Source organism: Drosophila willistoni, assembly GCF_018902025.1.
Source record: "Drosophila willistoni isolate 14030-0811.24 chromosome XL unlocalized genomic scaffold, UCI_dwil_1.1 Seg141, whole genome shotgun sequence".
Lineage (NCBI taxonomy): Eukaryota > Metazoa > Arthropoda > Insecta > Diptera > Drosophilidae > Drosophila > Drosophila willistoni.
The window spans coordinates 9041122-9062243 of record NW_025814052.1 but is presented as its reverse complement, the minus strand read 5'-3'; the positions used below and the strand labels follow the sequence as shown (position 1 = coordinate 9062243).

At 41.0% G+C, this 21122-nt stretch overlaps 6 protein-coding genes across 8 annotated transcripts in view; 3 read left to right on the top strand and 3 right to left on the bottom strand.

Moving 5' to 3' along the window:
* Nucleotides 1–1016: 1016 nt before the first annotated feature.
* On the top strand, nt 1017–2180 carry LOC6648710 (putative hydroxypyruvate isomerase). Its single transcript, XM_002071818.4, has one exon. It carries the CDS (start codon nt 1317–1319, stop codon nt 2109–2111), a length of 795 nt encoding a protein of 264 aa, XP_002071854.1. The 5' UTR covers nt 1017–1316; the 3' UTR covers nt 2112–2180.
* Nucleotides 2147–4215, bottom strand: LOC6648709. 2 transcript variants are annotated; one of them, XM_002071817.3, is made up of 4 exons: nt 3951–4215; nt 3755–3899; nt 2697–3703; nt 2147–2637 (listed from the first exon to the last, which is right to left on the bottom strand). In XM_002071817.3, the coding sequence occupies exons 1-4, from the start codon at nt 4131–4133 to the stop codon at nt 2422–2424; spliced, it is 1551 nt and encodes a 516-aa protein (XP_002071853.1). In that variant the 5' UTR covers nt 4134–4215; the 3' UTR covers nt 2147–2421. The 2 variants fall into 2 exon arrangements, with proteins under 2 accessions (XP_002071853.1, XP_023034733.1); XM_023178965.1 differs by having other exon boundaries at nt 3755–3885; nt 3951–4018.
* Nucleotides 4216–4398: 183 nt separating this feature from the next.
* On the top strand, nt 4399–7479 carry LOC6648708 (mannosyl-oligosaccharide glucosidase GCS1). The gene is made up of 3 exons (XM_002071816.4): nt 4399–5441; nt 5502–6405; nt 6469–7479. Exons 1-3 carry the CDS (start codon nt 4635–4637, stop codon nt 7368–7370), a joined length of 2613 nt encoding a protein of 870 aa, XP_002071852.1. The 5' UTR covers nt 4399–4634; the 3' UTR covers nt 7371–7479.
* A 222-nt stretch (nt 7480–7701) lies between these two features.
* On the top strand, nt 7702–12664 carry LOC6648707 (RRP12-like protein). Its single transcript, XM_002071815.4, has 10 exons — nt 7702–7935; nt 8021–8562; nt 8623–9536; nt 9601–10488; nt 10555–10689; nt 10754–11186; nt 11251–11528; nt 11585–11781; nt 11858–12407; nt 12472–12664. The coding sequence occupies exons 1-10, from the start codon at nt 7794–7796 to the stop codon at nt 12578–12580; spliced, it is 4188 nt and encodes a 1395-aa protein (XP_002071851.1). The 5' UTR covers nt 7702–7793; the 3' UTR covers nt 12581–12664.
* LOC6648773 (transport and Golgi organization protein 2) lies at nt 12633–14366 on the bottom strand. 2 transcript variants are annotated; one of them, XM_023179575.2, is made up of 4 exons: nt 13813–14365; nt 13616–13738; nt 13317–13446; nt 12633–13250 (listed from the first exon to the last, which is right to left on the bottom strand). In XM_023179575.2, the coding sequence occupies exons 1-4, from the start codon at nt 13952–13954 to the stop codon at nt 12812–12814; spliced, it is 834 nt and encodes a 277-aa protein (XP_023035343.1). In that variant the 5' UTR covers nt 13955–14365; the 3' UTR covers nt 12633–12811. The 2 variants fall into 2 exon arrangements, with proteins under 2 accessions (XP_023035343.1, XP_002071850.2); XM_002071814.4 differs by having other exon boundaries at nt 12751–13250; nt 13317–13506; nt 13813–14366.
* A 182-nt stretch (nt 14367–14548) lies between these two features.
* Nucleotides 14549–21122, bottom strand: part of LOC6648770 (rhophilin-2) — a 38112-nt gene continuing 31538 nt past the window's right edge. The window contains exons 3-12 of the mRNA XM_023179537.2: nt 19643–19759; nt 19440–19567; nt 18127–18280; nt 17454–18057; nt 17127–17386; nt 16919–17051; nt 16485–16861; nt 16266–16418; nt 15048–16194; nt 14549–14989 (exon numbers count right to left, since the gene is read on the bottom strand). Coding sequence (XP_023035305.1) covers nt 15991–16194; nt 16266–16418; nt 16485–16861; nt 16919–17051; nt 17127–17386; nt 17454–18057; nt 18127–18280; nt 19440–19567; nt 19643–19759 — 2130 coding nt within the window. The 3' untranslated portion in view covers nt 14549–14989; nt 15048–15990. The remainder of the gene's footprint in view (nt 14990–15047; nt 16195–16265; nt 16419–16484; nt 16862–16918; nt 17052–17126; nt 17387–17453; nt 18058–18126; nt 18281–19439; nt 19568–19642; nt 19760–21122) is intronic.

Sequence of the window (21122 nt, the reverse complement as noted above, 5' to 3'; positions counted from 1 at the left end):
TTTATTTTTTATTTATACTGCCCGCCACGGTTTTTATACCATACACCCATAGGGTGAAATGGTTTGTTCTCAATTCAATAAACTAACCTAATATTAATAATTCTTTCCGTTTTTAAACAATTTTCTTTAAAAAGGTCCCAAAAGACACTCACAAAAGAAATAGAAATAATAAGAAATATAATTAAAATGCTATCAATTTTCTCTATTTTAAATAAAGCCAATTAATCTTATTTTTAGCCTAACTAACACATTAATAAAAAAGTTTTATCGTTGCAGTGCTAGGATGCCAGGAACACATTAATTAAAAATTTATTTATTTCCATTTCAATTTTCCGAAATAGTAAATGTTTAAATTAATTGATATCAGAATAAATAACATTTAAAAGAATTTTTAATTAATTTGAATTTTAATGGCTTTCATTCCGTCACACGAAGGTTTGATAATAACGCGTTCAAATTGTTAAACACTGGAAGTTCACATTTCATAAATCCTTATAGTGATTAAAAGGACTTAACGATTTGTCAATTCTTTCGTGGCTTGTTTTCTATTCCCTATTTTTTCTTATTGTAATTTAATATTCCATTTAGGTAAATACATATGTAGGTAAACATCTTTAACCTTTAACTTTACGTCATTGCCCATTAAATTAACTCAATTGCACTGAAGTATAACAATTATTATTATTACATTATTATATGGATAAATTTCTCTCAATTGTATTTCGAAATAATAAACTTTTTTTTTTTATCAACAATCTATTTGAATTTGCCGCAAAAATTTAAATAAGGCGCCAATTTTGAACCAGAAAATTTGGTATCTGGCAACGCCATTTGGCGCGCTTTCCAACATTGTCGTAACATTTGGCCACACTATTTTAGCTAGAAACAGTTAGAAAGGCTAAAAAGGTCAATTTTCTTTTGTTAATTACACAAAAACCACGAAATAAATCGTCAAGGCGCACCTGAGGTCGTGCTCGTGGAATTTTTCTTTTTCGTTTGATACCAAATTTATGTTGTTTAAGCGCGTTTTGGGCCCGAGTAGCTATAGTAAATATTTACCTTAAAGTGCAATTGTAAATTGCTTTAAATGTCACAGAAATTATGATTTCACTAATGATTAATGTATTTATTATAAAAGTTGGTATTTTTGTGTTTAATGACGTATTATGACTTACATATGAATGAGTGTGTGTGTGCTTATGACATTGGCATTATCAAAAGTCGCGCATATGAAAAACACTAGATAATTGATATCATGCTCTTAGTTGTTTATTAGACGTGAACCCGTTCGCTACTGTAGCTAACTAATATTAAAAATGGCATTAAAATTCGCAGCAAATTTAAATTTCCTTTTCACGGAAACAGCAACAACAATTGCTGAACGCATTCGTCTGGCCCATAAGCAAGGATTCCCTGCTGTTGAGATTCCCTATCCCGAGGGCGAGACGCAAAACGTTATTGATGCCATCCAAGCAACAGGGATTACTGTTAGCCTGGTCAATTTGTCATTCGATAAGACAAATGACAAGCTTCGCTTTGGCTCCACTAGCATTCCGGGATCCGAGGAACTATTCAAGAAACAATTGAATGAAACCATTGAATTTGCCAAGCAGGCCCAATGCAAGAAGATTCACATAACAGCTGGCATTATTTCGGATCGTTCGGAGAGTGATCATGCCCAGACATATTTGGCCAATTTGAAAGTGGCTGCTGCAAGCCTCAAGGCAAATAATCTCCAGGGTGTCATCGAGCCAATCAATAAATATGCCATTCCAACATATTTCATGAATTCGTATCCAAAGGCATTGCAAGTGCTGAATGAACTGGGCTATGATAATGTCAAAATACTGGCCGATCTCTACCATCTGCAGCACATACATGGAAATGTTGCTTACACATTGAAGGAGTATAAGAATTCGATTGGACACTTTCAAATTGCCCAAGTGCCGCATCGTCATGAACCAGATGTAGCAGGCGAACTGGATTATGGCTATGTATTCAAACAGGTTGAAGAATTTGGCTATGACGGTTGGATTGGCTGTGAATATAAGCCAAAGACAACCACATCAGAGGGTCTTGGCTGGGTCTCCAAATTCGGTTACCAGTTGTAATAGGCCCACAAATACATATCTTAAAATGTCTCTCATAATTTTTGAAATAAATTCGTATTTTTGTTTAAATTGTCTCACGCGAACTTTCTTTGTTCTTCGTTTTGCGGTTGCCACAGTTCGCCACATGACGAGCTTAAGCCATAGTGGTCTAACAACAGATATGATAAAGGTTGAACAGAGGAAATATATTTTTTAGATGACCTACACATAGAGGGTAAATAAATGGTGTAGACAGATGTAAATACTCGTCACAGAAGAAGCCATTAGATAAGATAGTAAGCCACAACCACTTGATTTATGGCCAATGTGGCTACTCTTTATCTTTATCCTTCCTATCTTTGTTAATTTTTTTGGACTTGTGTAGTACACGCTTAGCATAGTCGGCTATATGCAGGACGCCCATTGTCGGTGATGCTATATGCAAATTGTGGCCATTGCAGTAAACTCTATTAATATGCGGATTGTGCAATTCCGTAATTAGTGTGTGGCAAGCCGTAGAAGAGTCCCCCGTTGATTTAAGCAAGTTCTAAAACATGTAAAAGAGAATTATCGCATCAAAAATCGAAATATTTGGTATGTACTAACCATCCAAAATTCGTTTCCTGGTAAGGCATTACCATCCCAGGCATATGTGACAAAGAGCAACATATTCTCATGCTCTGGCAGGGATAACTTTTGGGCAGGATTCCGTTTTGAGATAAGTATGCGTATGCCTTCTGCGGGATGTTTTGGTATCTTTAGTATTGCTCCATTATGAAGACCACCGCAGCGATTCAAATGAAACCAGGAGAAATGCACGATACCAATGTGAGATAAACGACGGCCCAGCTCCCTAATGCGTTGCTCAAAGGTCTCTAGGAATATTTGCTCCTGCTGAGCATTTGCTCTCCATACTCCCAAACCGAAACCAACCACATGTATGTACGCCAATTTATCCATAGCCTTAGCCCTGGCCTGGGCCTCCAGCAGTAAGGTATCAAAACTAATGGCATACCGTCGCTTCATTACCAGATTATCGAATACGTCTTGCTTATTTTTGGATACACCGAAACGTTGATTGTCAATGCTGACCTCGCCATGCTGAAAATCGCGCGTCTCATAGAATTGACGCCACAGCCGTCGATAGCTTTGGGCCCTTGTCTCCACTGGCTTTGCCAAATCCAGGCCATAGCCTGCCTCCGACGTATTTTGGGAGCGGGCAATGACGATTTCCTGGAATTCCATCAAATTCCGACGCGTGAGACGAGCTCCAATTAAACCCATTATAACGCCCTCAGGCTCCAAAAGACGGCGATCCCGTTGTATGCGACCACAATTGGCACGTTCGCCCTCATTAATGAACTCAGTGTGGGAACTAACCGATAAAAGAGCAGACATTTTGATTTCATCATAGCTAAGGACATGCTCGAGTTTAAGAGGTGCCTTTTCTTGCAAGGAGCCGATGGGCTCAAAACCACTAGCTCCCGTTTCGCCAGTCAGTAGGAGATATTTATCATTGCGGGCAAAGAAACTGGCGCATCGTTTCTCCAGCAGTCGCTGGATGAATCCACACAAGGAAAGGGACTGGTAGATAGGAAGTTCCACCTCATTGCCTGGAATTGAACGATATCGTATAATGTAAACGATTTATCTCCGTAACTCACCCCACTGGCATTTATGCTCCAAATAGTTTAAATACAACACCAAGGTTCGTTCATGTATTATTGGATAAACGGAAGCAATTTGTTTGGCTATGTGACCATGTCGGGCCATTGGTTGACTAGTCACCCGGCAACTGTTTACACCAAACTGTCGAGCATACAAATGGGATCACAGAGCAATAAAATCAATATTTCATACCTTTAAAGGGAATTCCCGCGATGTACCAATAAATTCCTGAACGTCTACATTTGTTTCATTATTGTCGGGCTTCTCAACCGATTTACATTGCTTCAGAAGTTTTCGACCAAAGTCATTTAAAGTTTCGAAGCTACCTTCCAAAGATGGCCAAATTTCGTCAACTTCTTGGCCAAACGAACCCATGATTCTTGTTCAAATAATTTCACAATTATAACAAATTGCATTTTTAGGCTGTGTACCAATATTTATTGACTTCAACAGCTGATGATATTTCGATAGCACTTATTTACATAATCGGAGCATAGCTATCGTTATCGGGACAAACCTATCGTTATCGACATTATCGGAGCAAAACCTATCGCAGTCGACATTATCGGGGAAAAGTTATCGATTAACTAGTATTGCGAAATTTAAAAAATAGTGTTGGACAAATTTGGGTATCGATGGTTTACCCAGCTCTATTGAACAGAGAAGAAAACAAAAAAATTCTTTTGAAGAACAATGTAACCGCATAGAAATTGTTGATAAGAAGAAGAACACTTGAATATACTCTTCTGTGGCGGTTAAACTCGTGATAGGATAAACAGAAGCGGCCAAAGCCCAGTGATCCCTGGGCGGAAAACCAGGACAACTAAAACAAGAAAAAAAAGTAAATTAGAAGTAAACAAATTACCACTAGTCAAAATGACACGTAATGCTGGCATTGCGACGCCAAAATCCACGGCATCCGCACAACCGGCACCGGCTGCTGCAGCCGCTGCTGCTGCGTATGCTGCCAAGCAGAAACGCAGCTCTTCCAGTACAGCTGCTCGATCTCGTTTTAATCCCTTCTCCTTCACCTCTTCCTCGTCCAAACTGATGTTGGACAAATGGAAGACTCTAATTGGATGCATTTGTTTGGCCATAGCCACATATTGCGGCTACTTGGGCTATTTGGAGACACGAGTTAATACACCATTTGATAATCAAAAAATGGTCATACGCACAGGATTGCAGGAAGCCAAACGCTATTGGGGCTCATATAGGCCGAATACGTACTTTGGTATGAAAACCCGTGATCCACATTCCTTGGTGATGGGCTTGATGTGGTATACGCCCAGCAATCTCGGCCATGGCGGCCAAGGGATACGGCATTGGTGCGAGCAGGGAGATCAGCTGGATGGTTATGGCTGGACCCATCATGATGGACAAGGCTTTGGTGTCCAGGTTATCCAGGACTTACCCTTTGAGATAAAGACATCGTTTGTCAAATATGGCAGCGATGATACCGATGATGGTGTGGACGGAGGAGGAGACGAGGGTGGCTATGGTGGCGATTGGACAGCTCGCATATCGGTCAGGAACACAACGAAGGCTTGGGACAAGAGTATATCTTTGATTTGGTATGTGGCATTGGATGAGCGCACAAATGGTCACATCAAATACGTATCGGACGAGAAGAATCCGGAGGCAGGGGTCTATGGCGAAACACAGGGATTGGGTGAATTTCAGGTGAGCTGGTTACTCAGGATTGCCGTAAATCACAAATCTCACTCTCCCCACTTGTTCTAGGTCCGCTTTCAAGCTGTCAAGGGACGTATTCTTCATAAATCCTATTTGAGCACCGTGGCCCCATCTTTGGCTCGCCTCAAAGACACATTGGTTAGTCATTTTCGTGCCTTTGCTGATAAGCGGGGTCAACGATTCATTGGATTGCCCGGCGAAATTGTTAGTCAAAACGGTTTGCCCTCTACGAATCCAGAGCCCAATTTCATAGCCATACAAATCACGGCAGAAGTGGACTTTACCCTAGATATAACATACCAATCGACATCGGGCTATTCATTGGGACGGTCAGCACTGCATAAGCCAATTACCGGACGCCCCTATAGTGATCTTCTACAAAAGAAAGTCAAGCAATTCGAGCAACGTTTCGATGACACATTCGAATTGCCCAGCAAAGGTTACTCGCAGGCTGAAGTCCACATGGCACGCAATGCTTTGGCCAATATGTTGGGTGGCATTGGCTACTTCTATGGCTCTAGTCGTGTCCAATCGCAGCATACTCAGAAACCAGTTCCCTATTGGAAGGCACCGCTCTATACGGCAGTGCCATCGCGTAGCTTCTTTCCCCGTGGTTTTCTTTGGGATGAAGGATTTCATGGTCTGTTGATAAGTGCATGGGATTTGGATATCGAACTGGATATCATATGCCATTGGTTTGATCTATTGAATGTCGAGGGTTGGATACCCAGGGAGCAGATATTGGGCGTTGAGGCATTGGCCAAAGTGCCCGAGGAGTTTGTCATCCAGCGAAATAGCAATGCCAATCCGCCAACATTCTTTTTAACCCTCAAGAAACTGTTGACCCGTCACCGTGTCGAGTTCAAGAAAGGCAAGGGCAGACTGGAGACATTGGAACGCTTGTATCCCAGATTACAGACCTGGTTCAATTGGTTTAATACCACACAAAAGGGTAATTTGCATGTGAATTTCGGTTTTTTCTTCATAAATAGTTTTTATCTTGGATTTCCTACAGGTGATCTCATGGGAAGCTATTATTGGCGTGGTCGTAATGCCACAACTTTACGTGAACTGAATCCGAAGTCGCTGTCTTCTGGCCTTGATGACTTTCCGCGAGCCTCGCATCCTACCGATTTGGAGCGTCATCTCGATCTACGCTGTTGGCTGGCTATGGCGGCCTCAGTGATGGCCGAATTGTCCTCCATATTGGGCAAAGATGATGTTAAATACTATGAGACAGCTTCCTATTTGATGGATAATCAGCTGCTCAATCAATACCATTTAGATCCATATACAAAACGTTATGCAGATTGGGGTCTACATACAGATAAAGTCGTTCTTAAACATCCGCCCATGCAGCAGCATCAGAAACAACATCATCATCAGCAGCAGTATTATCAGCAACAACAGCCCGAAATGGTTCGTCTCACCTTAGAGGAGCCATCGTATAAATTTGTCTCCTCCAACTTTGGATATGTGAATCTATTCCCATTGTTGCTAGAGCAACTCGATCATGATTCACCCTATTTAGCTCAAATAATGAATGAACTGCGGGATCCACAAATTTTATGGACACCCTATGGTTTGCGTTCCTTATCCAAAGATGCGCCACTCTATCTGAAACGGAACACTGAACATGATCCACCATATTGGCGTGGACCCATTTGGATAAATATTAATTATTTGGCATGCAAGGCATTGCATCATTATGGCAAAATTGAAGGTCCCAATGCCGCCCAGGCGAGACAGATCTATTCGGAGCTTAGAGAGAATCTAGTTAAGAATATCTTCCGGGAATATCAGAGAACTGGTTATCTCTGGGAGCAATATGACGATGTGACCGGCCAGGGTAAGGGCTGTAATCCATTTACTGGCTGGACCGGACTTGTGGTCCTACTTATGTCCGAGAAGTTTTAAATAACAAAATGTTGTACAAAACTGCAATCCGTAAAAAGAAAAAAATGCTTAATTTCCTTAGAGTTAAATAGACGAATTTTAAAAATAAAAACAAAAACTTTCAAATAAATAACTATAACAACTAAAAATGTATATAGTATTGATTAATATGTTGCAAAATTGCTTCTAGGTAAATAATGGATATAACAATTTGTAAATTTCAAAAACCACTGGTTCTTTTTGTATTTGTAAATTATCGATTGCCAAACGCTTGTGGCTCCATCTGCACACTACCCCTTTCAGTGGCTCCATCTGGTCGAAAACCGTTCGATTCGAAAACGAACGAACATGTTCGAGTTCGTGAGTAAAGAACCAAGCACCAAACACGTGTAGAAGATATTTTAATTTTTGATTGGAATTCTTTGCGCATATTTGAATGTAAATATGGGTAAATTTCGTTCGAAACTGAAGCGTCATGGCAAAGGCAAGACCTGGAGCAAGGGCCAAGCTGCATCTTCGAATCCCGAGCAGATGAAGCATCGTCTAAAGGCGAAATCTCGTTTCTTTCAGCCAAATTTGAATCTTGGTAAGATTTCCGCGATGAATTTTTAAATGGCATGGGCTACGAGTTTTTTCTTTTTTAATGTATTTGACTTGATTTGTATTTGTAGCTGCTGCTGCGGCCACGCCCAATGCGTTGACCATGGAGGCGGTGCACAAACATGAACAACGTCAGGCCTACAATGCAGAGACAACAACAGTAAACGAAGTGGCCGGCAGCCTGATGAGCTTCACCCTGGACGATGATCAGGATGATGCCACTCGTACCGGCACTGGCACCTACAAGACTTTCAAAACCTTTGCCTCCAATTACAGTAGTTGCTCCAATATGAGTTTTAAGAAACTCTTAACTGGTTTTCGTGCCTCCTCCGATCTGCATAAGGAAATGTTGGCCATTTTGAGTGCTCTAACTGAAATTATCCATGAGAACGGTGGCACTGAATCGTCAACGGAATATTTCTTGCTACTAATGGAACAGATTGAGGCTGCCCAAGAAGAGCGTGATATTATAGCCGGTGTGGCATTGCTATCCATGGGCATTAAGTCTGTGCCGGCGGCTGTTTTAAGGAAACGTTTCGGTCAAACATCAACCACACTTCAGAGCCTCTTGCAGCGATTTATGGAGTCCAGCAATCAGTCGGTCATACGATATGTACGCCTAATCTTTTCCCCCGATTTTATGCATTATTTAATGCTTCCTTCCTTCTTTTAGCTAATTGGTTGTCTTTCGGTGTTGTTGCGTGCCCAGGATTATGCTACATGGACATATAGTTCAACATTTCAATATTTTGATGCTTTACTGTCGTTTTCAATACACTCGAAGCCAAAGATACGTAAGGCAGCCCAGCATGCAGTCGTCTCCATAATCCATGGCAGCTGCTTCATGTTGCCACCACCGCCAGCAGCAGAAGGAGAAGATAAGGAGGAAAAGGAACAAAAGTCGCCAGTGAACCATCATCCGGCCAGTAGTCGAGTAACCAAATTCTGTTTGGCTCAATTTAAACCCGAAATGCTGGCAAATTCTCAAACAACAGTTCTTCATACGCTGGCCCTGCTCAAGGACACGATGAGTGGCTTCCGCACTGAGGATATACGCAGCGTGTGCGAGCATCTACTATCCATAATGACGGCGTCGAATGTCCTGGTACGCACCAATTGCTTTCAAGCCCTGCACACCCTATTCCTTACCCGCACTTCCAACTTGAATGCCACATTGTGTGCCAAATTGTTGGCCGCCATTCACGAGTATCGCCCCGATCGCAGTGATGTGCGTCAGACCCTGGCCTGGATTACCGTGCTCAAGGAGGGCCATCTTCATTTGGCCACACTTCAATTGGATCTATGCATGCAAGCTCTGCCCCGCCTCATAGAGATCTGCACTACCGATCTTTGGCTGTCCGAGCGGACCGAACTTGTGGTGGGTGTTTCCAATTGCATTAAGGAATTGCTGCAAGATTGTGTGGCCCGTGCCTGTTCGACTAGTGAGTCGGCCCAACAGAATCGTCAGCCCGTCTCAAGGATTATAGCCGCCATCCATAAGGTGCTCAACTCTCCCTTTGGCGAGATATCCAAATATGTCATCTTGATATTCTCCATTGTGTTTGAGGCCTGCGGCCAGCACTTTGGGTAAGTCAAACCACAGTCTATATCGCAAGAAGATTCGGTCAATTCGGTGTCTAATCTTTTCCAGAACTGAGCTGACTCCATCTCTACTGACAATCGCAAAGCGTTACGATAGCCAAAGTGCACTTCGTTTGCAGATTGAGCACACATTAATAAGTGCCATTAAATCGCTTGGTCCTGAATTGGTTCTCACGGCGATTCCTTTGAATGGCGGCATCAGCGGAGGAAACATTCTATTGGAACGATCATGGCTTCTGCCATTGCTGCGCGAGGGTGCCAAAGGAGCCAGTTTGCAATTCTTTAAGGAGCACATTGTCCCCCTTGCCATTCAGTGTCAGGCCAAATGGAGGGAATATGCCGATGCCAAGAATACGGCATCTGCTCACATCTACGAGCTGCTCGCCTGTCAGCTATGGGGTCTATTTCCAGGCTTCTGTCGCCAGCCAAGAGATCCCGAATATCTGCGTCAACTGGCACCCACATTGGGTGTTGCCCTGGAGAAGAATCCCGAATTTCGGCCACCCATCTATGATGGTTTAGTCGAGTTACTCGACGAAAACCAATCAGCCGAGAGTCTGGCAGTTATTGGCCAATATGCCAAGAACTTTTTGCCCCGCCTCTTCAATATCTATACGCAGAAACCAAGCGGTAGCTATGAGGCGGATCAAAGGAAACGGGTTCTCGAGGTGATACGGTTGTATGTGGCCCGTACTCCCCCCGAAGTGCAAGCCCAGCTCTTCGAGAATGCCCAGGAACAGTTGGCCGCCAGTGCAGCGGCTAGTTTCGAGTATGATGCTCTCTTCGACATAAACGCGGCCATTGTCCGTGTCCAGAAATGCCGCGGCATTGAGCACTATTTCGAGAAGCATATGGCTCCCGTTCTGCGCAATGATAAGTCGAAACTGGTGTCCAAGGACGAGCAAAAACTAAAGAAGCAGCAACGCAAAACATACGAGTAAGATTCTGAAATGAATCTGAAAGAATTTATGATCACCTAACCCATCTTTTCATTCATTTGCAGACTTCTACGCGAACTGATGACTTCGGAGCTGGCATCATGTCAGAAATTCACGAGAAAGAATTGCAATGCCTTGCAAAAGTTACTCCTGGAGGCATTTACCACCAGTTGCACTGTCTGCCAAGCTTCCCGTTTATAGTAAATTACCTTTTCAGCCGTATTTTGGCCCCCTCAATTGACCATTTTCTTTTTTCGTTTTTAGTTGTCTGAAATCTCTATTGGAATGCCGCAGCAATTTAACCCACAATGATCAGCTTGTAATGAAGGCCATACCCGAGGGTGTGCTTAACTACAAGGAGTTCTCCACTCGCAAGGAGCCCATTGCCGAACAACTTATCAAGTTTATAGCCAACTTGTATCAGGAGGCGGGGAAAATAAATGATTTTGTTGATATTCTAACTGCTGGCTTTACTGGCGATGAATCCCTGATAACGAATACAATATTGGCTTATCGTGCGGTCCTCCAGCAGCAGGGACAATACCTAACTGTGGCCACTTTGGAGTTTTTAATGCAACAGATTACCGTGTTCCTGGTGCAAAAGTCCAGAAATCAAGCAGAGGCCGCTGTCGCATTTCTGATCACATTTATCAAGGTGTTGCCCATTCCATTGGTGGCCAATCATCTGGAGACAATTGTGAGTGGCAAAGTTTCAAAATTTGTACACGTTTTTCTAACTTGTGTTATATTTTTTTAATCAGATGCGTTCCCTTTCGGCCATGACCAAAGACACTAAACGCTATTGTCGCATTCAAATTGGTTACTTCCTTAAGAAGCTTTGCAAACGTTTCACCACAGAGGAGTTGGCTCGCTATGTACCTGGCGACGATGAGGTGACCCACCGTCGTCTCAAGAAGATCAGGAAACAAATGCGACGCGATACGCGCAAGAAGCAGAGCGAAGATGCCGCTGCCGCCGCCGCTGGTGACAGTTCCGATGAGGAAGGAGGTGCAAACGGTCTGGAGCAGAAGAGCTATACGTAAGTTGAAGGATTGCTAAAGATTGCTCGTTACTCATTGTTTTTCCCACCCCCAGCATTGATGACATTTTGGCCGATTCGGATTCGGATCTGCCCGAAGATATGGATGCCGACGATCAAGGGGAGAATGGTGGTGCAGCAGCAGCCAACAGCAAACGTCGTTCCAAGGCCAAACAACGTAGCACATACATACGCGAGGAAGCCGATGAAATAGTCGATTTGGCCGATCTCAAATCCATTGGCAATGTGCTGAGTAAGTTGCAAGCGATCCAGTTGATCATCATTGGTAGATTTCATTGCATTTCTTCTCTCTCCATTGTATGATGCAGCGAGCGGTTCATCTGCGGTGGCCAGTAGCAAAATTTCAAAATCATCGAAACCTCAAGTACCTGACGGTGGATTCAAGACGGCTGAGGATGGTCGACTCATTATTAGTGACAAGGCTTTACGTGGCCAGGCAACGGCCATGGATGACGATGATTCGGATGGCGAATCATCTGATTCTGCGGATAGTGGCAATGAGCCAGATGCCAAGACGAAACGTGGCATGGAAGATGACTCCAGCGATGAGGAGGAATTGAAGCAACAGGCGGCGACAGGTGCTAAACGGAAACGCAAGGCAACGGATGCACTAAGCATGCGTTCGGGCAAGACGAACACCTCACGATACACAGCTGGTGGCAAGGGTATACATCGTCAGCTGGGATCTACTGCCAATGGGGGTGATAATGTATCCATGAAATCGGGTCATGGTGGTAAACAGCAGCGGCCAGCGGGCAGTGAATATGGCAGCAAGAAGGCTAAAGGTGATATGAAACAACGTGGCAAATTGGATCCGTATGCATATATTCCACTGACGAGGAATACACTCAATAAACGGTAAGCGGAAATCCCAAAAATGAAACCAAAGCAATCTCATTTTCGTTGTCAACTTTAATTTTAGGAAACGTGCCTTGAATTCACGTAAATTCAAGAACATGCTGCATCAAGCTGGTGGAGGAGGAGGCGGAGGCGAAGCATCTAGTGGCCGCGTGGGCAAGAGCTATAAGTAGACTCACCTTAGCTACTTAATTATATATACACATAATATGACTACAAAAAAGATCATAAAGATAAACCCGTGATGTTATGATGAACCTCGGCATGTTAGAGGGAGAGATTTTTAGATTTCTTTTTTTTTGTTTTTGTTCATAAACACGAAAAGTATATATCACCATGAGAGTGTATATTATATATATATATTTCTATATAAAACAAAATTGGAAAAATGCACAAAAAGTCGGCTAAAATTGTTTCTCAATGTGTTTGTGTAGCCATTCACCCTCAGGATCTAGGCCAGCCATTGTTTCCTCTATGAAATGCATTTTATTCTGGCTATCCACAAGGATGACTGTATGTGTGCGACTGCCATAGCCTTGATGATCGATAAAGACATTCAATGAACTTAAACCCTCACCCCAATTCGGAGCCCGTCGCTGCAGTTCCGGATCGGGCCAGAATTTATGTTTGTTTTTCAGTAATTCCAACAGATGAGAGCTTAGTACATCCACCGAAGCATTGCCATGCTCTCGGACAGTTGCTTCGAATTGCTGTTGACCGTGGCTAACCTTTTGGAAGGGCGACGATGGCAGACTGTTGCCAAATCCGTATGATTTGCCTGGTTCGAACTGTGCCAATGTAGGTGGCACATTGCTAAGCAACTGTATCTGAGCTGAGGTGGGTCTTAAAAGTGGAACAGATAAATAAAATTGGATTATGAGGGCGATGACGATGTAATATCTAACTTACGTAATCTCAATGGAGACAAAATTAAAGGCACTATATTGGTTGCAATCCTTGAGTAATCTTCGATTATAATTCATTGAATTGAACTCCTTGGATGATTCTTTCACATAATCTGCCACAATCATGCCGCGTCCTAGTAAGAAATGTTCGTTATTTGTGGGTATTTGCTGATGCGGTTGCAAAATGTTCAGGGCTTAGAGGAAAACGAACGGGTTGGATGGATTTAAGGATTAGTGCCAACAAATATGAAGAAGCTGAGAATCTGAGCATTTAGCTGGTGAGCCTGAGCTGTGAATGATTACCAATTGCATTCCTGGGTTTTGGTTCGCCAGTTAAATTGAGCAGAGCACCCACTTTGAATACATCCTGATGATGGCCAATGGCCAGCCAAGTGCCTCCTTCGCGTCCTGGTTCCAGATCAATGCCTACACAAACAAAACGAGAAACGTTCAAAATTGGCTTTATCCTAACATTTCTCTCCACTCATTTGACCACTAACCACCATAGACATGTTGAGCCTGCGACCACTTGCCCACCTGTTGTGTCTCACGGGCATAGAATTCATCACGATTCGATGCCAAGATGAGTTTATAGCCACCAGGAGACGGCTCTGCGTTCGCATAAAAGAATATCACACACATCTTATAGTTATTATTCGATCGAAATCGTCCGATTGTGAAAGCAACAAACAGTGAAAGCGATCGAAATTACGTTGGGGGCAGGTTGAAGTGGGGTCAAAGACACAATCAGTCTCTTTGTTGCGTTGCCTTTTGCTTACGGCTTTGGGTTTTTATCAATAAATTATCTCTCCGCTCAGTCTTATCCGTTAAAGTCAAACAAATATAATAAAATACTAAATATAGTTAACGGGCTTCTCGCAACTGGCCTAGCGAGCTTTTTGCCTTGGGTTTAAGTGTTTTTCCTCGTTGGTTCATTTGGCTTCCCCAGTTGTTGTGGTTATCTCATTGCAATATTTAATTAAAATTTCGTATATAATTTCGACTACTTGAATAATTTTGTAATTTTGTTTGGTGTTGCCAGATGATAAAAAAACAAACAGATGTTTCGCGGGTACGTCAGAAATAAACAATGTTGGTTAACGCTGTTCAATTTCACCGATAGTTTGGCGGTTATTTTTTGAAATAATAATCGGTTTTTCAAATTCAAATTTCGTCTGAAAATTTTACTTATTAATAATTTACAAAATTTTTATATTGACTTTAATTATTGTATTGGTTCGTGGCAATGTTTTTTTTTTTTTTTTCTTCTCAATTAGACACGTATGCCTATACGTTTCTTTGATCCTTGCTTGACGAGAGCATGCTTATAGGCAAAATTGACGTACGATTCATTACAGTCACGTGTCACATATAGTTGGCGGCTCTTCATTTTATCCACGCAATACAGAAAGGTGGAGACACAACGCAAGTCAATCCAATGGTGCTCACAATGCGTCTGCCCCAGTGTCTCATCGGTTGCCAACATCTCATCAATATCTAATTCAGTGTCACTCAGTTCAGTTTCAATGGGTATTTCCTCAAAAATATTCTCGTCGTTTTCATACTCCATGTTTGCTGTTGAGCGATGTGACCGCAGTATTTGCCTAGGACTTGGCATCGGTGTTGGCATCCTTCGGGGCATCTTTCTTGAATTAAATTTACCTTATTTTCTTTGATCTAGGCATTGCGGAAATGCATCAGAATTGTTGGTCGAATTGATTTTCTAGATACTCACATAGACAATGGCCAGTATATGCGACCAAAAAAGTGTATAAAATCTATATACATACGTATGTATATTTACTTAAAAAAAGGAAAACCAAAAATAGTCAACCGATCCTATGCCATAAAATAGTACACACCAAGTGAAAACTGAAAATACAATGAGACGAGATGTATAAACTCCAGGCTACTTGTTAAACAGTCCCACACAAAATGAAAGAAAACGTTGAAGTATGTTTCTTTGATCTCTTTTTTTTTGCAAAATGTAAACGATTTTTATCTTATTCCAAACGAAAAAAAAAAACATATATATAGAAAGAAATTATAAATATACATACATATATAGATATTGATATATTTTAAAAATAAGTACATACACATAAAATGGCTTTTGATAAAATTGTAGATATGGATATTAAAATAGTTTGCTGCGACTTAAACAATAGAGGGAATGTTAAGTTTGTGGGAACGGAAGGGAGGGGAATGCGTTTTAAGAGTAAGCTGATGACCAATTAACAGATGCTAACACGATTAGACTACTATATATATATATATATATATATATATATATATATATGATCATTTTTCAAACAAGACACACCATCTATATATATATATTTGTATATATTTGCACAAAAGTCGGGGAGGGAAACGTTTTTCATAAGGTCACTTAAATCATATATATACATAACATATATATGACGACAATATCTGATAATTACCCTATCTAATTGGCTTCAAAGGGCATATACGATACGATACATTACAATCACTTTTGTTTTGTTTTATTTGCTGTATTTGCATTTCTTTTCCATTGTTTCAGGAAAATAAATGAAATTCATATGAAATAAAAAAGGGGTGAAAATAAGGGAAAAGTTGTAAAAAAAAAAAAAAGGTTTTTGTCTTGAAAATGGCCACTGTATGGGTTTTTGTTTTTGTCAGAATTAAATAGTAGGCTAGAATATTTTTGCTAAACTAGGAGTGCGTCGAAAGGGATTCCAAGAACTTGACGAAACGCTGCCCACAAATCTTGACTTGGCGGTAGTTTTCAGACGTAACTTGGGCTTAGTCGTTGTGCTGGTTGGACTGGAAGAGCCGGATGAAATGCCAGATGAACTAGCTGCTGATAAAGTGGATATGGAACCCTTCGATGATAAAGGCTGAAAATATATACCAAAAAAAACAATTAATCTCTTATTATTCATATTCACTTCGTTTCGATTAGACTCACCTTTAAGTAATTGCGGTCCATGGGCGTTATGACTTTAAGCTCCAAAGTGGGTCCACATGATTGTATGAGACGCACGACCTGCTGATGGGTGTACCATTTGACATCCATGCCAGCAATTTCCACTATAAAATCACCCTCCTTGATGCCGCCCAGCTAAGATAGTAAAGAAATATGTATTTAGTTTTTGCTTCGTTCTTTCATCTATTCGAGTTAACTCACATCGGCCAAGGAATTGATTTCCACATGCGCAATTATAACTGGAGCATCGCCACGGACATGAAAACCGAAATTCTCCAATTCCTCTTTGTAGAGACTACAGCTACCTTCATGGACATGATCGCCCTCGTGTTCGGCTGGACATTGACAATGATAGTTATTGACGGCACGGCTACCACTTCCGCCCATGGAGTCGTGATGATGTTGGTGATGATGATGGTGATACATAGCCGAACCCTTTTGCAGGCGTACACAGCGGGGTGCCGTCCAATGACGACGTGCCGAGAATATTGCTATGGGTCCCAGGCGTTTAAATGGATCTTCCACTTTGTACGATGTAAAGTCCGGTCCTGTTAGGCTTAATGTGAACTTTGAGGCGGCTGTTTTGGGAAGGAGTCTCTTAATCAAATTCCACAAATTTGTCATTCATCAATTACCTTCTACTGTGCGCTCGGTTAGATCATAGCAATCATCAATGTTCGTTTGGGGGGATTGTAGACGAAACTTTTCGTATTCATCTTGGGTCTTATAATGCGCCTCCTTAATGACTTGGGTGAGGGAGGTCTTGTTCTATAAGCAACAACATATAATGTTTGTGATAATCGGTCAAGTGGGGGGGATGGTAGGTGGGTGGCGACAGCTTACCTTCAGGTAGCGGCACATACGCTGCAATCGCTGAGCCTCCTCATGACTAGCCAGAGCTTCTTTCAAATGGGTATGCTTAATGGCCACACAGCTGGCGCTGTCCTCATTCTCATCATCGAGAATGCCACGCAAAGCCTCCCTTGCATTCCCAATGAACGATTCATTGGACGAGGGAGCTAAACTTTTCTTGGTGCTCAATGAAATGTTGTCATCGCCCAACGTGGCATCAATTCCACGAGCTTCATAATGATGTGCCAAAGCTAGAAATTGACAAATGCAAGTGTTCAATGTTTAATCGTTCCAAATGGTATATTATTCTGTCCTTACCCTTGTACAATTCCGCCTTGAGCGGCACTAATCCTGCCCAGCACTCGGGCAAATATGTGTGCGTATCATTCACTTGGATATTCTTATGCATTTCCATATACTCGAGCGATAATTGAGCGGCTTCGCCGGCCAAATCGCGGAACAGATGACTCGATTCTTTCAATTGCAATGCCTCGATTTGTAATTGCAATTTCTCAAAGAGACATTCCCGGGCCTGGGACAACATAAGCGATACCAAGACATCCAACACCTGCGGCTTCAAGTCCATCGACGGCGCATTTGTGAACGTATCGTAAATGTGACGAAATATGCCCGCAGCCCGCAAGAAACTATCGACAGCCGCATCCAGGCCACGTTCCGTGCTCCGGTCGTGTCGGGCACCAATCTGTGTGTATATCGCACCCAAATTGAACAAAGTGCAGGCCTTCTCGAAGGCAATGGTCCTTTGGCAAGAGGGCACACCAGTCAGCGAGTCGTACCATTCGAAATAGACACCCAAATTGCGATCGGGCGGAAAGAAGCGACGCTCCACATAATACAACAAATTGTAATAGCGGAAAAGTAATGCCACTCCTAAAGCATCGCGTGATGGAGTCTTTGAAGCCTGCAACAACAATTGCAATCAAATTTATGGCCAAACTTTGCCACTGGGCAACAAGTGGACTAGACATACCTGTCTGGTGTCTGTCATATCGGCTATGGCATCCATATATATGGAGGGTTCTTCGCTATAATGCTCGAGAATGAAATCGGAGAAGGGTTCCATGAAATTAATCTCCTTGGTCTCCTTAAGACCCAATGGTATCATCGGCATAATGCCATCGTGACTGTAAAAAGAGCAAAGATGTCATAAATATTACTATTAATAACTAATTGTAAGACTTTAAAAGTGACTTTCTTTCTTGCTCTCTCTCTCTGTCTTTACAGAATTAAGTTTTCTATAATGAAATTTGAAAAAATTTAAGTTTTTGAGCAAAACGAATTTGCTTCTTCCTTACACTGTAATCAAATCAAATGACAATGCAGGTTGAAATCCATTAAGTTTGATCTTAACACTTAAAAAAATTTACACTAAATCTCTGCTTCTTATAGAGGATCGATTGAGCACAGCTTCAGGAGACATTTTCTTACTTGTTTTAGAAAATCGCCAAAGAATGTGACATATGATTTCGGTTTAATATCATAAACTACTATTTAATAATTTTATTTTTCACGACAATATATATTTCTTATAAAGTGAATAGGGTCAAGAAAGATCAAGGAATTCGTCATTATATTCTATTCGTTTTATATTCTAACTTGGGGGCAAAATGTAAAATTATTGTAAAGACCATATAACAATTTGGATGAGTTATGGTTTATAAGTTTTGTAACGACACCTTGTAGAAATTTATGAGAAAATTTAATTTATTTCTGTATACCTGTATGTATATGAGATCGGAAATACAGCCCCTTTCTCTGTTTTGTTTTTGGTTTTTGTTTTTCTCAAACAACTCTGAGTTGTAAACACGATCATCAATTTTCGTGTCCGACGAACCTTGCGCCAAAACTAACCATCCCGCCGGGTGCCCCACCCATTTGGCCATTTGTTTCTATATCTGTAACTATATAGGTAATACTAAAAACTTTTTCCATATTTTGTTATTGTTGTTGTTGCTATTTTTAACGACTTTTTCACTTTCTTTGTTGTTAGTGTGTGTGTGTGTTGGTTGTATTTGTGATTTTCCCGTTCCACTTGAGGAGGCAAAAAGGCGCTTGACCAGAAACTGATGCGCAAATTTTTTTGTTTTTTAGTTTTTACTAAACTGACCAGTATGAAAAACGAAAAAAAGCCGGCCCTAGTGGAAACTAAAAACTAATAATACTATTTTGCATGCACTTAAAAATGGGAAAAAAACTGATGGAAATGAATGAAAATGCTTAAGCAAAAAGAAAGAAGAAAGGAAAAAAAAAAATTTAAACGAAATTGAAAATTTCATTGCTTACCTCTCACTCTGATAGATTTCCACCGATGAATTTAGCTCGGCCAATTGCTCTTTCAGCAATTGCAAATTGGAGTTAACAAAGCTTAACTCAAGAGCCACAGTATCCCTTAATTTGCGGTTTGTGGTGGCCTGTTTGGGCAGTGGTGGATAAAAGATATAGTCAAGGATGAATGAACTATTTAAACAATATCAAATAATAAATACCTTATATAGATTCTCAGCGCCAGCTCTCAGGCGTAATTCCTTATTGATCTCTTGATTCAATTTGCAGCGACGACTTTGTAGTTTACCACGACAGGTTGCTGCCCGGGGATCAGATCCCTAAAATGGAAAGATAAAAGAATTAATCAAGTGATTATAGAAATAGACAAATAAAGTTTATCAGAGATCGATGAGATTGAAAATCGATTAATTATTGAAGATTGAAGACATTTTTGATGTCTCTATGCAAATGCCAACAATTGTGATTGTTACTTTTGGTTCACGCTTCATTTAGTTGTAGTTCTCAACCAGTTTTAGCGTCAAGTTATTAGTGTTACATAGCAAAGCCTGCCAATGATAAAACTTAATGGTTCTTTACAAACAATCTCTTTACCATTTTTGCCTATTAATCTTCCCTGTAATATTGACTTTAAACAGGCTACTACAGAAAGTTGCAAAGAATTCGGAGAATATTTATTGTGTTTTGGTCAAGGATTAGGATTTGTAACTTATATATGTACATATGCACCTGTTTTACCGATGTCCACTCTACTACATCAGAGTTGGCCTTGTCGTGTACGAGTTCCTGTTGATCGAGTTCAATTTCCTAAGCTTCTTCAATGAGCTCTTTCCTTCTTTGTTCCTTTAAGAATTGCTTAACTTAAGTAAAATATGTATTTTATTTCAAAACAAGAACCTATCAACAGCAATAGTCTCCCTCTTATCGAGTTCTCTGTCATTGTAGATCTAATTAAAATACCCTTCTAGTTTAGTTACGACCGTCACACAAAGTTGATTGACTTTTTTGCCGTTAATAAACCGACAAAAAAAGAAGAAGAAAACAATGCCTACAAACGTGTCTCAGTCTGTGTCTCTGTCTCTGTCTCTGTATTTTAGCCGCATACAAGTTAAGAAATAGTAATAGAATGCAATGGCGTTTAATAAAAAATTCATTCGGTTATCTACTATGACTATTCTACCTAGCTACTAGGCCGAACAACAAACGAAACGAAACAAAACAAAAACTTATAAAACGGAAGCAGGAAATTGTCGTTGACACTGCACGTTTCCCACATTTTAAAAAATTCTCAACTCTCTCAAGTCGATGGAGAGGCGACTCTTAGATACCCTGTACTTCAATACACATTTTCTTTGCAGTTAATGTGGCAGGAGCTGAACAGAAGAAGATCTCTTTGACTTTTGTCATAGAGAAACTTGCAGATTTCTCTATCATTTTGGTTGGTTTCAATTTCTAAAAGTAAAACGTTATCATTATCGGTGAAAATTTCTGTGAATTACTACAACGAGATAATGCAAAAAGTTTGTCTTCGACACACACGTTTGTTTCACTCGCATGTTTTGTTAAATGAGACTTGAGAGATACTCCGGCATACTCAGATTACTTATAAATTTTGATTTTATCGATCTAATGGAGGCTAAACGAGTAACAGAATTTATTTTCCCTGAAACTCAATTAAGTCCG